The following is a 15,262-nucleotide window of genomic DNA, read 5'->3' as shown; positions in this document are numbered from 1 at the left end:
CTGCTGAAAGGACTGTAGCAATAAAAAGAATACTTTCTACTCATCAGACTGGTGGAGTCAAACCCAAGTGTTCAATTTAAAATCTGATGCCTGAAGAACAGCTTGTCTTAATTTAAATGTGCAAACACTTCTTCCTCTGAATGGATCTATTCTCCCAAAATGTTTCCAGCTGGCCATGCTAGAGCAAAAGAAGACATCAGTTGGACTAGAAGAACACATAATTTCCCCAGTACATGTTCTTGCATTGCAAGTCAGGTCACGGTGAGGGTCATGTTAGGTACTAAAGATATTTCTTCTCTAGAGAATAAATAAATGAAAAGCTACAAATGCCTCCAGGGCAAAGTGATTAGAAACTGATGGACATTGTATTTAGAGAAACATATGTCCAGGAATGGAGAAAAATCAAAAGGCAGTCAAGCAAAATTTTATGACCGAATACATTATATTAGGTTTCCTTTATTCAATCTGACTGGTTGCCTCTGCTATGTTTTGGATCCTGGACTCATTATAATGCTTGTTCAGCAACCAAAAAAATACAAAGACAACTCTTCAAAGAGTCAGAGGAGTTTTTGAGAAACCTGTTCACTGCTGACAAATGTTATTTATTCTGTTGCCAAATCTTTACAGATTGCCTCTGCCCTTTTTACATTTTCTGGTTGGTATTTTAAAAAGGTAATTAATGAACTATTCCATGAAAACTCTGAAAACTTAATAGTTCAATTATTTTGTCCTTTGTCTGTATAGCAGCGATACTTTAAAGGTCAGTCCCGTACTACTGAGTAAGTGCATTTTTATGTGCTCAACAGGGAGAGCATTCTAACAGCAACCTAATAGTAAAATGATTACATTCAGCCCTAATGTTTTATGTAGCTGAATTTCAAATTACTCATTCATGTGCAGCCCATTGCAGTTCGTTAGCAGATTTTGTGACCTTGCATGACACGCAAGCTGGGGACAAAGATGATGATTTACTTAAATGTGTGCAGTCGAAAGGAAAGTAAACAGAAATACCTGACTGTAGTAAAAGCTTTTTCTTTCTGAAATCACATTCCACTGGTTTTAATTAAGCATCAGTTTTGCTTGCAAACAGGTATTTGCAACTGACCTTGACAGTGGGCTGAATGGAGAAACTGAATACTCAATTTTATCTGGTAATGAAAATGGAGCATTTCTAATTGATTCAACGCGAGGAATTCTAGCAACTAATACAGGCCTAGATTATGAAAACACTTCGTCTTACAGGTTTGTATGGAAGGTTCTCATAAAAATGTATTCTTTTTGTTCAGCTTGAGAATATTCATGTTACATATTTCATAGTTTCCTGTTGATATCCATTACGCACAGAACCTGAGTGCAAGCCAGACAGCACTGAGAACAGCACTAAAGCTGCCCATTTGTCCTATAGATTCTTGCATACTTACCAAATTTAGAGATAGAAATATAGTCTTGTTTAATCAATGACAACACTTATTGATAGAAGTGTGATTATTCACTATAAGAACAATGACAGTTTCTGGATTTTAGTTTATTAATAACTGTGCAGCTATTCCCGCTCTGGAAACGTTCTTTATAAATCTGTAAAGGCACAGTGAAAACACTCAAATCAATTCCAAGAAATAGGGACATGTTCTCATTTTTAATTGGCAGATAGTTCAAATTTTCTACTCAATAGTGTGATAAAGATGCTTTCCAAAAATGTTTCCATCTAGAATGTGTCTTGCACTAAGTATTAGTATTTTCCTGTTTTTCAAAAACTCTGAATAAATATGGTCAAGTGGACATGACAATTTTTCTTTATGGGTCATGCCATAGCTGGAATTAGAAAGCAAATAAATCATGCCTTGAAGAGAAAATATTACTATGCAGATTCAGTAACAGACACATCTTAAGTACTGAGATCTCCACAAAAAGTATATTTCTGTGTATGTGTCAGTAGAAATTACTTTTTTTTTTTCATTTACTTGTGGTATCAGTTAAAATATTTGCAAGTTTTCCGGTCCTGTGGGACCTCAAAGTTTTAAACATCCAATAAGAATTCTTATGAATGAGAGTAACTTGTAGAAAACCCCATCCAAAAAGACTGACAGAGTATGTGGGGTTTTTTAGTATCAGGCTGATTTGATAATAGTGTCCTCAAAATACTTTGTTTTACCTTAATACAGGGGACACTTAATTTGGAGGGATTTTCTTCAGTTTTTCACTGAATTGAAAACATCAGTTCTGATTTTCAGTACTTTAAGTAGCATAATACATTTTATTTGTAACTAGTACTTCAAAAGAACACCTGGAATAAATCCTTCAAAAGAAGGATGTTTACTGTTGGTGAAATGTTGAACACGGGAGCATAATGATTCTCACATCTCTCTTTAACTGATTTATTTCAGTATTTATGTTCAAATTCTAGACTTTCAGATTGACAGTTTGTTCAAGGAATCTGTAGCTTCACATTCCTTCTCTCTAAAATAAGTTATTAATCTGTACATTGTTACGTGAAAAGTGAATAGCAAAAGAAGCTTTCAAAACTATTTTCCTATTTGATGTCAAAATGTTACTGTTGGTTCTTTCCAATTTGCTAGGAGTTGTTTATATATATAAATTGAACATTTTCATCCCCAGAAGATCTAAGTCCCTTATAATAGGACTTATAATGGAAGTGTTGACAGAACCTTAATTTTAATGCATTGGCTAAGATGTTTTCATGAGAGGTTTTTTTTCCTGAAACCTTAGAAAGTGATTATTTTTAGTAAAATATTTCCATATGTATACCTTACCAATATTCATTCTAGAAAAAATACACTTTCTGTATGGAATTATGCATGGTCACTGATTGAATACTAGCCTGCAATTCAAGTTATGTATTCTGTCGGATCAGAAACCACAAGGATACCCAGAGCAGAGCTGGTGTGGTTAAGGAATGGAAATGCTGCAGGGCACAGCTTGAGTTACAGCCTTGGTATTCCGTTCTGTCGTGTGAACATTTAGGAAGTGACATCGATTTGACACTTTTTAACTGTTACTTAGAAGAAAGAGGGAAAAATAAAGTGTTTAGAAGACCTTCAGGGAGGCCAAAAAACATGGTGCAACATGAAAACAGTTGTTAGTACTTAAAACATTTAATTGAGATGCTCAGCTTTGATCTGTATATCCTTTACCATAGCTTAATGTTTCCTTTTTTTGCCTTTTTAATTTTAAGAGCACCTGTTGAGTTAGATTTAATTTTGAATTCCCTTCTGGAATCTTCCCTACTGGGAAGTGGTGAAGTCTTCCAAATAATCTTTGCTTACACTTGCTTTTTATTGTTCAGAAAGCTCTTCCCACAAAGAGCAGACCCCCTTTTTACATGTTTATCATGTTGCTGCTTACTGTTTTCTTTGCTACATTGTTTGTGGAAATTGAAAAGTTGTTTACAGAATTTACTACCCATCCTTATGCAGGTGTGAAATGGAAGTGTACAGTTAAAACTCTTCTAATCTGACAGTAAGATTCTGGTCCCACTAAAATCAGTGGGAACTTTGCCATTGTCAAATGGTGCATGTATTCAGAGTTTTCACTTTATCACTTGCATTTATAATGTAATAGTAGGGCTACTCTGTGTCTGCAGGCATTCTGGCTGAATACTATTTTGGATGGTTTTGTATTCTCCCATTTCCACAACCCTTTTGTCCCTTTATAAACAATGAAGAGAGTCAGGTTCCTCCAAATGATAATTTAGTACTTAGGTTTTAATTCCTGCTCTGAATTACCAATGGGAGAACTGTGTCTTATTTGAAAGAGTTGTTTAACCACTTATATTTGGTATGAAAATTGATGAAATGAATACAGAGGAACACTTCCCTTTTCTTGGTATGACTTTATCATTTTTTTGCCGTGTAGAATCTCCTGGACTTTTTTTCCTGCAAAACCAAAAAATAAAACTGTGCACAGTCAACCTTACAGAAAAAAAGATGGAATTTAAGAGTTGCAATGAGGAACAGCAATGACTAATCATTTGGGTTTAAAACTTCCCCTGCTTATAATAGTGGTACATAATTCAGTGATTTCTGATCAGAAGTGACAATTAGTGCTTCCTTTAATTGTAGGTTGGTTGTACAAGCTGCTGATAAAGGAAACCCCAGATTCTCTGCTACAAGTATTGTGAAGATACAAGTGTTAGATATTAATGACAATGCTCCAGTTGTCCAACCACTAGGTAAAGTGGAGGTCCCAGAAAGTAAGTGTGAAAGTACAGCTAAATTTTGTTAAGGCTAGGAATTGTCAGATGATGATAGTGCTTTTGGTGATTTGTGTAATCAAACAACTGTAGTAAAAATTATAGTGGATATTATTAAAACTGAAATATCAAAGCAAATTGTGATCTGCTTTTCTTCTCAGAGGCATTATTTTTAATCCTTAGACATTGTGTTTAAGAATAGCTTGGAACAAAACCATAGGCAATTCAGAAAGAGAGAAAAAAATCTGCAGAAATACAACTTTAATCTGTTCATTTTGGACTCCAGTATCGTATCGTTCATATGTCTTCAATTTCTGCTCTTCTCCAATAAAAATGTTTGGTGTTAAAACCAGCATTGCTAGAAATGACACATTTTGAACTTCATTGTGATGAAAGAAATGCTTTCTATGAATTTGAATGAAGTGTTAAAGTGCTCTATAGCTTGATCCAGTTGATGATCATGAAGAGAAGGACCCAGGACCTCCTGAGTTCTAATCCCAGCATACATCTTGTGTGTTGTGTGACATTAGCTCAACATCTGCACACCCTGAGTCCTAAACTTGTAATTTTCAAATACAGGCATCATGTGAATGCATTAAGATACACGGCAAAAAATTTATAAACAGCAGTATTCCTGTTAAGAGAAGATATCAAGTCTGTATTTTCTGATATGTTTTAGTCTTTCCTAAATTTCTCTCCCACCGGTAGTGACAAGTACAGAATTCATAGATGCACAGCAGCTCTTAACTACCGGTTACTTAATTAGTTTTTTTGTATTCCATTTAAGACCACTTGCTTTAGGAAATGGCACAGCATTGTTGAGGCTTCGTGCCCCAGGCATGCAAATGAGAAATGGTTTAGCTCCTGTTAGTTCCAGGCTTTGTAAAATGATCACTAAAAGGTTCAGTCTGCAGTCTCTCGTACTGTCTGTTTGGCCCATGACAAAAGCTGTCTGTATCCAGTTTCTCAATCTCATGGGATTATACCTTGATCTCTTAATATTTTTGTGCCATGTAGGTCTGTCTGAAGCCCTTGTTTTTCTCTAGTGGCCTTCTCCTTTGGAACAGCTTCAGAATTGCATTTGCTGGTCCTACCCAGATCAGGGGTCTCTGCCTCAGTTAAATATTCTTGTGGCATTGTTCAGTAAATTCACATCACCTAAATGCTTGTGGAAAACTATGTAAGTTCCTGTTACTGGTGAAGAAACTGTTATGACTACACTGGATCTGGGAAAGTCTAAAGAAAACCCAAATTAAAATTGGGATATGGCACATACCTTTGAAGAAATCCACTATTTTTCCCATAGCTTTTCTGGATATTGCGATTATTGTAAAGCACAAGGTTTAAATATATCAAAAGCTATATGGAAAGATCACAAATATCCAAGATCCAATATTACAAAATAGGCAAAATCTTTAGAAATTGTAACACTATCTTTTAACTCTGACTTATTCTCAAAATTATTGTTTCAGATGCCCTGCCTGGTTTTATAGTGACTCGAGTGTCAGCAAGTGATGCAGACTCCAGACCAGCACTTCAGTTTGGTTTTATTTCTGATAATAGTCCTGGAATGAAATTTGCCATCGATCAATACAGTGGTGTAATCTTGGTGGTGGAACCATTAGATTTTGAAGAAACTGCTGTATATACACTGCATATCATAGTTTCAGACTCTGTGCATCAAACAGCAGCAGAACTCACGATTCTTGTCTTGGACATCAATGATAACCCTCCGGTGTTTACTCAAGACTTTTATCAGGTGGGAACAAGGCAAATGGACAAGCAGCGCGTGGCATCTTTCCGTAATGATGACAAATAGTAGGAGTGCTTGTTTATATTTGTCTTGAGCACTTAGAAAGAAAGGTCTCTGCGAACTATTATTGAGGAGAAACAGAGCAAACCTCTTCTAGGAAACCCCAGCCCCTTCCTAAGAATTCTGCTGAAAGGGCTGAGGAAACTATTCCGTTTCAATATTTGTGGTTTCTGTCTCCTCTGTGTGTAAATACTAGTGTGGGCAAATAAAGATGGGCAAACCAAAGTCTTCTCTGTTGTGTCCAGTGACAGTTCAGGAGGCAGTGGGCACAAATGGACATACAAGAAATTCTGTGTAAACATCAGGAAACATGTTCTTTTTAAAAAAACCTGTAACATTGACTAAGTATTGGCACAGGTTGTCCAGAGAGGTTGTGGAATCTGTGTCTCTGGAGATGTTCAAAACTCAGCAGTATGCAGGCATGGGCACCTGTTTTAGGTGACCCTACCCCAATCAAGGATTGTACAAGGTGACCTCCCTGGAGGTGCCCAACAGCCCCAGCCATTCTGCAATTCTGTGAACTGAGCTGTTTGATTTGGTGCTTTTTGTGTGTGGTAGATATCCCCAGAGCCAAAAATATGAGGCACCACAGAAGACTTAGACTTAATAATGCTTCATTTATAAGTCTCAGACAGTTTTAGTAAAGAAAGAAGTCTAAACATTTGGCTTAGTAAAGAATTTTCAACCTCTGAGCATGTGCAGGCACAGGAGTTTAGTCACTTAGATACCTCTGGGACAAACTGTAGGCACCTATGAAACTTTTGGGTGCCTGAGTTGACAGAATTTGTGTAAATTTTCCACTTAAAATCTTAACTTTACATTCTGGAAAAAACGTACTATTAATACTCAAGTGGTTTTTAGACCTTAGTTTTCCTCAACCCTCGTATGTGTCTGATTTTGGAGAGTAGTTTAGGCAAGTATTTGCTTGTGCAAATGCTAGGAACTTTTTTTGTAGATTGGAGTAGACATTATAGGGAGCATTATTAATTGATGCAAAACAGCATAGCTTTTTTTGCTATTTTAATGTAAACAGCTGAGCTTCTCCTTCCACAATCCTGATGTGTTGATGTGTTGCTTGGCAAGTAAGATACACTGCTGCTTTTTGGTTGATGATATGTATAATTCCCTATTCATCATCCTGTATTTTTACGCTTTTATTGTCCATTCAAGTGTTTTCATATTTATGTTCCTGATATGTAGTTTAATATATGTATGTGATTATTATATACATATAATCTCTCTGTTTAAATTATTTTAACTAACACTTCAAGTTATGATAGAGGTGGCTGCTATATCATACTGTTCATTTGAAGTTGGATTTATAAGGTGGAAGGAAATTTTGGTCACTAAAGTGCTGTATCTGGACTTGAAACAATGAAAATTCTTAAAAAGGGAATGGACTTTCTTGGTTTCCTAGAAGAAAAAAAATGGAGTATTTTGAAAAGCTAAATTCTAGGAATAGTCCGGTGGTGATTAAGTGCCCTAGTGTTGGAATTTTCAGGGTGTATATGTTGGCTTTTTTAGTGGTCAGTCTTACACTGCAGAGACTGCAGACTGTATTCCATGTATGGAAATGAAGGGGTTTTTGAAAGCAAGGGGAAAAGCCTTTAGTTGCAGTCCATAAGTGACTCTTGAAAAAAGTGATTCATTTATTCTCTGAAGCTGCTGTCATAACGAACTAGACGGATTTTACTACTGTTTAAAACTTACTATGAATTCTGGCCATATTGAAGGCATAGTTTTCAATATCTCAACTCTCTCTGGTTTTGTCCCAGAAGAAAATGGGTGGGTAGAACTTTTTCCAAAGCTGGGAACTGTGTGGGTTTTTCTAATAAGATCAAATAAAGGCAAATGTATTTTTTAATGTCGAAAATCTTTTATAAAGCTCTATTTTTGCTTTGTATGTCAGGCGAACTTGCCAGAGTTCATTTCTATGGATGCCACTATTCTGACACTCTCTGCCATGGATAGGGATTCTGAACGTAATGGAATGATTTCCTACCAAATCCTCTCTTCCTCTGAGGGATTTTCCATTGATCATAAGAATGGTGAGTCTGTAAGCATGGTTTATTATTTCAGCTATTTAAGTATAAATCGAAGAGTCCTGTTGCTTTCTCATGTGTTGCCAGTGATTACTTGAGTTCTGGAAATTTGTCGTGGCCAAATTCCATCATGTGTTTTTGCTAAATCTGCCGTTATCAGTGGGGAACTGATTGTATCAAAGACTGGAGTTCTCAGTTTGTCACTGAAATGTGCATATTTTTTCTGGTTTAAGTGTAGTATGTGTATTTGATACTGCACCACTGAGGGGAGGTCTTGCCTTCACAGCATCAGCTATGACCTCTTAGAATCATGGAATAGTTTGGACGTGATCTTCAATGGTCATCTAGTCCAACCCCCTGCAATGAGCAGGTACATCTTCAAATAGGTCAGGTTGTTCAGTGTCCTGTCCAACCTGACCTTGAATGTTTCTGGGGATGGGGCATCCACCAGCTTTCTGGGCAATGTGTTCCAGTGTTTCACCACCCTCACTGAAAAAAAGAATTCTCATATCTGCTCTGAATTTACCCTCTTTCGATTGAAATCCATTACCCCTTGTCCTATCACAAAAAGCCTTACTAAAATGTCTGTCCCCATCCTTATAAACCTCCTTTAGGGCCACAGTAAGGTCTCCCTGGAGCCTTCTCTGGGCTGAATTATCTCAGCCTTTTCTCATAGGAGAGGAGCTCCAGCCCTCTGATTGTTTTTATGGCCCTCCTCTGGATTTGCTCCAACAGGTTCATGTGTTTTCTTTGCTGAGAACTCCAGAGCTGGATGCAGCACTCCAGGTGGGCTCTAAGAGCAGAGGGAGTGAATAACATCCCTCTCCCTGCTGCCCACACCGTTTTTGGTGCAGCCCAGGATACAACTGGCTTTCTGGGCTGTAAGCGCACATTGATGGGTCATGTCCGGTTTTTCATCTACTGGTACCCCCAAGTCCTTCTGCACAGGGCTGCTCTCAATCCCTTCCTCCCTCAGCCTATATTGATATCAAAGGTTGCCCTGACTCCTGTGCAGGACCTTGTACTCAGCTTTGTTAAACTTCATGAGGTTCCCATGGGCCCACTTCTTGAGCTTGTACAGGTCCTCCTGGATGGCATCCCATCCCTCAGGCATGTCAACTGCAGCACTGAGCTTGGTGTCATCTGCAAACCTGCACTCTATCCCACTATGTCACTGATGAAGGTATTAAACAGTACTGGTCCCAGTATAGACCCCGAGGGTCGCCACTTGTCACTGATGTCTATGCAGACATTGACCCACTACTCTCCAGATGTGAGAGAGTTATTTTGTTGTGTACAGCCATTACAGCTGAGTCATTTTCAAATATGACTCTTTAGAATCAGCTCTTGGAATCACATTTACTTGCCTGGGAAGTGTGGGCTTTTGTTAATTCTGTTTCATTTTCAGGTACAGTGTTCACCACGGAAGCAGTCACACAGCTGAAAAATATTTCCATTTTTCATCTCCTGATAGAAGCCACAGATGGTGGCAGTCCCCCTCTGAGTGCAGTTACCTCCATGGAGGTGCATGTAGAAGATGTAAATGACTGTGCCCCTCGCTTCACAAAGGTTCTGTACAATCTCAGTGTGAGCGAGGATGCCTCAGTTGGAGAAAGTATCCTCCTGTTCTCAGCCATCGACTGTGACTGGACATGTGAAAACACCTATGTCGAATACTCTATTATTGCTGGCAATGCTGAGAATTTATTCTCCATAGAAACAAGTGTCATGGGGTCGGAAACATCCTACAAACTTGTTGGCGGTCTTGTTTTGAGCAGTGCTCTTGACAGGGAAAGAGCTTCTTCTCACCACTTGGTCCTCCTTGCCTCTGATCATGGAACACCCTCCTTGAATTCAACTGCTACAGTACTAATAACTGTGCTGGATGTTAATGATAATCCTCCAGTATTTAGCAGCCCAGAGTACCATGTTCATGTCAAAGAAAGCATCCCTATAGGCAGTCACATCACTGAGGTTTCAGCAAAAGACTGTGATGCCGGCACTAACGCAGAGATCACTTATGTTATCATCTCTGGAAATGACAGAGGGCATTTTTGCTTGGATGGTAGAACAGGATCTGTGAATTTGACGAAAACACTGGATTATGAGGATACCATGAAATTCACTTTGATTATCCAAGCCACAGATGGAGGAAATTATATTAAAAATATGGCTTTTGCTGTTGTTCTTGTTAGCATCCTAGATGACAATGATTATGCCCCACTTTTTTTGTTTCCCAGTCTGAGCTGCATTGTCAGTGAAAATCTGCCTACCTTTTCTTTTGTGTGTGCTGTTTGTGCACTGGATTTTGACAAAGGCTCCTATGGACACCTTACCTACTCCATTCACTCTTCATGTTTGGCTCATCGTGAAGCTCCTAGAGACCATGACATGTTCTTTATTGATCCTTTAACAGGAGATATTCATACAAAGCAAATGTTTGATTATGAAAGTCAAAATAGGTACTGTCTAATAATCCAAGCAAAAGACAAAGGTGACTCACTGGCTACCACTACAGTTCAGGTAGATATTGAGGGGAGAGATGAATTTGACCCAGTGTTTACACAAGAACATTATTTCTTTAATCTCCCCGAGAAGAACGAAGCAGGCCAGTTGATTGGCAGAGTAACAGCATCTGACAGTGATGGTGGACTGGATGGAGTTGTTCATTACTCCCTTCTAAAACCTTCTCCATTCTTTTCTGTGAATCAAACCAATGGTAATATTTATTTGACTCAGACTGTTCACAGAAAGAAAAATGGCATCAAAAGGAATGATGATACTCTGGAATTGTTGGTTAGAGCTCATAGCCCCAAAATTGAGTCGAGGTTCACAGTATGCACCATTTTTGTAAATGTTTCCAGTTCTCCTGAGAGTGATCCCACACTGTCAGCACACAGCCTGACGGTGAGTGTTTCTACCTCACTGACGGTGTTCCTGCTGCTTGCTGTCAGTCTTATCACACTTACCCTGAGACTTAAACAGAAAAATTTGATGAATGCTTGTGTGAAAAAAGAAGCAGTATCCTCCTCAGCTACTGATGTGAATTCAGTAAGAGAAGATGAGGACTGCCAGAAAATCCAAAGTACTGAGAGCAGTATGCTTCCTATGGGCACTATAGCAAAATGGCTGAGCCTAGCAGGAATCGGAGAGGGGAAGGATGACGATGTCTCCTGCAGGCATTCAGACTCCAGTGGCCACGGTTCTGCTGAAGGAGACACTGCAGAGGACGAGGAAATCAAAAGGATCTATGAGTATCCTTGCAGAAAAAGCATTAGCTCAGCACTGAGCGAGCATGGCTCACAGATGCCAGATTCGGGGATCCCAAGAGAGCCTGATCAGTTCTCCTGTCAGTCTGGAGAAACGGATGTCACGGCTACCATGCAAAGCATGGAGAACATGCAGACCATTAAAGGAGAAAGCAGAGAAGAAGCCTGTGACACAGCCTATGCACACAAAATTTTGTCTCAAACAGTTGCAAAAATTGGAATAAAAGAGAAAGGCATAATGACAGACCTCACAAGAGAATATGTCCTGATGTCAGATAGGCAAGACTCTGGGTATGATTTGCTTGCAACTGTTGACACCTCTGATGAGGATCTTGGAGGTAGTTATAACTGGGATTATGTGCTCAGCTGCGAACCCAGATTTCAACCTCTTGCCTCAGTGTTTAATGATATTGCAGAACTGAAAGATGAAAATTTTCACATTCACAACTTCTCTAAGGATAAATCTCTTGTTTTCCCTCCTCCCTTGATAACATCAGTAGCACAGCCTGGCATAAGGACAGTGCCACCAAGAATGCCAAATATAACATCAGGGCAAGCTTTTAATAAATGCCCTTATCCTCCCCTTATCCATAATCATGGATACCCTCCACCAACCATGACCCCCAGATTTTCTCCTACTCTCTCTTTACTTACTATGCAGACACCTTCTGTTTCTCCAGTAGTGTCTGATGGGAAAATGATAGGAACATGTCTTATTGATCCAAGCTATGAACTTGCAACAGAGGAAGAAATTCAGGTCTAGGTTATTAACTGACAGTATTTTATGGTAAAAAATATGGATTAAAATGTGTTTTGCCATTTATTAACAGCAAAATATGCCTCTCAGAGCTGTATCACCAGTATTCTTTCTGTTCTCATGAGCCTAAAAAGTTAAAATATAAAATAGCCACAAACTTGGTAACTATAACTCTTCTTCTTCCCAGAAACCACTGTGAGAGCATGAGGCTTCTTTTCCAGCTCACAACTGTGGTTTCCTATGTAAAACATACAGCCAAGTGCCTGATAACCAATTCGACCAATTTTACCATTTTTCTTATAAAATACATTAATAACAAATAAAATTGAAGTAATTCTTTATTGTGGAAAAAATTCTTTAGCATACTGGTGGGTTCTGACTGATTCTGTGGTGGCATTAGTGGAGGGTACTGGAGTTAGTACAGCAGGTTTGGGGGTGGGCGAAGGATAAAACAAGGATTCCTTCTGAGCTCTTTCTCTAGTGTTTACCCAGCTTTCCCACATCTCAGCCTCTGGGTCCCAACAATCTGTTGGGCCTGGTGTGGATTCATCATCTGCAATGGCTCTGCAGTGGGCTTTCTTAGCTACTCTTTGTGCTGTGGAACCCACTCAGCAGTTTCTGTGCACCTTTTGTTTATCTACTGGTTTAAAGGCAGCAGGTCACAATAATCTGAATAATGGATCACCTTTGGAAAACAGAATAACCAGTGGTAAGATAAAAGCAACCATCTTCTCTCTTACTGGATCTCAAGTAGATATCTATTGTCTTTTTGTCCTATTACAGAGGTTGCCCTGGTGCTCAGGCAGCTCTAAGAACAGACAGTGTTACAGTTCTGAAGGTCTTGTATGCCTCCACCCTGGTCATTGGTTCTGTGCTGGACCAAAGGTCTCTGCAAGACCAGATATCTGGCCTTGTTTGTTGTATGTATCATACACATGGCATTTTGTGTATGTGTGTATATCCAGACACATACACGTGCTGTATATGCTTGTATATTGTATATTGATCAATAAAATACACAGAAGATACATCTAGAGTAACTCTGTTTCTTCTTCAAAGTATGTTTAAAAGTCCTTTGCATCACATGTATTAAAACTGGGCTGGAGGGAAGTGTCTATTTGGTGCATGGGAATCTGCTACAAGTTGGATGTGTACGGAGGTATGTATTGTACAGGTCATAACAGGTGGGGGGAAGGCACACAGTGTGGTTAGGCTGAGTGATTTTGTGGGATCAGTATCACGTGTGCAGTGGCTGCTTTTCCTCAGTCATGCATGTCAAGGTTTGCAGCCTGTGGGCTCGTAACCTGTCTTTGAGTAAGATCTTGTTTCTGAGGCTACATCAACACTGTACACCCTGCACATGCAACAGGATTCATACTGCTATGCAAGAGTGCTTCTTTTAAAGCTGGCATTTGTTCTTTGTACTGCCATGGAGTCGGAAATGAGACGTAGCTTAGGAATTCATTGGGACAGACAAATTTTACTAAGAAAGAAGATGGGATGTTAAGTTTTGTAGTCAGACAAAAAACTGTGCCAGGGAGAAGAAAGCAAAAAAGAGGAGTCATTCCCAGTTCATATCTGAACACAGAGATTCAGTTTAAGGACATTATTTCAGAAAGAATGTTGTTCTCTGCCTGTTAGCATTATGTTATATATAGCCTTTTTGGTTTTGACTTATATGTCTTTAGTTATAATGTAATTTCTGATACAGTGAAAGGTGTTCTTTGGGTGTTCACTTCTGTGCAGTTATCAGGAGGCACCCAGGCTAACCTTCTCTATGAAGTCAACTTTGCTAATTTGATTTTGGCTTCAGATGGTCATGGACAAGTGGCAGCTATTGCTCAGGTGAGCAGTGAGCATGTGCCATGCTTAGACGGGTCACCTTTCCAACATGGGATCAGTGGAAGAATGAATACTTTACACAGACTCTTTCATCCCTCACGTTGATAGATATGAAGCAGGTAACTAGGCCTTCATTTTGTGTATAGAGTCTAGGCTAATGGATGAGTCGTTTTTTCTTCGCTAATATGGCTCTTGCAAATGTTCTAATGCTATTAGCATTAGAAATCATTCAAAAGCATCAGTAATCATATTTAGGATAATATTTGGACCTCACCGTGCTAATGGGTACCCACCTCCTAGAGTTCTTGGAAAACAAGAAAACTGTTTCTGTTTGTGCATTTTTTGCTCCTTCAAATTCAGCTTGTTTTCAATGCCTTTCTAAGAAGATTAGATGTGATTTGCATCCTATTTATCAAGCACATGATATAACCAATGCATACTTTGTGCTCCTATTAAGTGTTATAGCAATCTTTCCCATGTCTCTTATGTATTTATTGATTTTTTTTTTTTAATCAAATGGGAATCAACACTTAGCTGATTTATTGTTGTGTCATTTATAGTCAAGCTCAAAAACGTAACCATTGAAACAAGTGTCTAAAAATAAATCATGTACAATTCTTTTAACCTTACTGGTTTTTCCCCTAAGTAAACAGTATAACTTTTATAACTTACCATGACTTTAATATTATCTTGCCTTGAAGAGGCTGTGTTACTTTGCAATTCTGCACACCCGTTTTAGCACTTTGGAGAAGGTACAGAACTTGTTAGTGGAAAATCATATTAAGCTCAAAAAGCATAAGCTATAAAATAAAAGACAGTTGTCTCTTCTGGAATTTTGGCTGCCTGCCTTCTGGATTTGCTTGTTGGCAGCCTTGAAAACACTGGTGTAAATCACTACCAAATGGATATAAAAATTCCATCTACCGGTAGTAATTGTTATATTGACGTTCAAGCAGATTTCTGCACAAAGGGAAAAAACCTTCATATTTTTGGGGAACCCATCATTACAGATTATAAAATCGCATGCGTGTTTTCTAAAATGATACTAAGACCACTAGTTACCTACACAAGTCTATATTTAGTTTGTGTTTTATCTTCAGCTGAAGATAAATATTATTCCTAAAGCAGTTTCAGGTAAAAATAGTTGTGATAAAAATGAACCCTTGTTGCTAAGTCTATTGCATTGACAATATCATTTACATTTGGTTGCCATCCATCCTCTGTGCTGTATGTCACTTGTTCTCTATAACTGACATGTAGCTTCCTGAAAACTCTATTTAACTGTTCTTTTTGGGAGACCTATAAACTGCAAACATGCTGCCCTGACAA

General features: G+C 38.6%; 1 protein-coding gene and 1 long non-coding RNA gene across 9 annotated transcripts in view; one reads left to right on the top strand and one right to left on the bottom strand.

The window, feature by feature from the left end:
- The window catches only part of DCHS2 (dachsous cadherin-related 2), a 62,564-nt gene extending 49,445 nt beyond the window's left edge, over positions 1–13,119 (top strand). For 2 of the 3 annotated variants that reach the window (XM_042049495.1, XM_042049497.1), the window contains 5 exons: positions 1,091–1,242; positions 4,080–4,210; positions 5,683–5,969; positions 7,933–8,071; positions 9,474–13,119. In XM_042049495.1, coding sequence (XP_041905429.1) covers positions 1,091–1,242; positions 4,080–4,210; positions 5,683–5,969; positions 7,933–8,071; positions 9,474–12,097 — 3,333 coding nt within the window. In that variant the 3' untranslated portion in view covers positions 12,098–13,119. The remainder of the gene's footprint in view (positions 1–1,090; positions 1,243–4,079; positions 4,211–5,682; positions 5,970–7,932; positions 8,072–9,473) is intronic. The other variant, XM_042049496.1, reaches the window with a different exon arrangement.
- Positions 1–15,262, bottom strand: part of LOC121674823 — a 210,883-nt gene that overhangs the window by 33,265 nt on the left and 162,356 nt on the right. The window lies entirely within an intron of this gene.

This window comes from Corvus kubaryi, unplaced genomic scaffold (genome assembly GCF_017639235.1).
Source record: "Corvus kubaryi isolate FWS band 111438036 unplaced genomic scaffold, C.kubaryi_AGA036_p1.0 71, whole genome shotgun sequence".
In the NCBI taxonomy this organism is placed as follows: Eukaryota; Metazoa; Chordata; class Aves; order Passeriformes; family Corvidae; genus Corvus; species Corvus kubaryi.
This window is presented reverse-complemented; position numbering and strand designations above follow the sequence as displayed.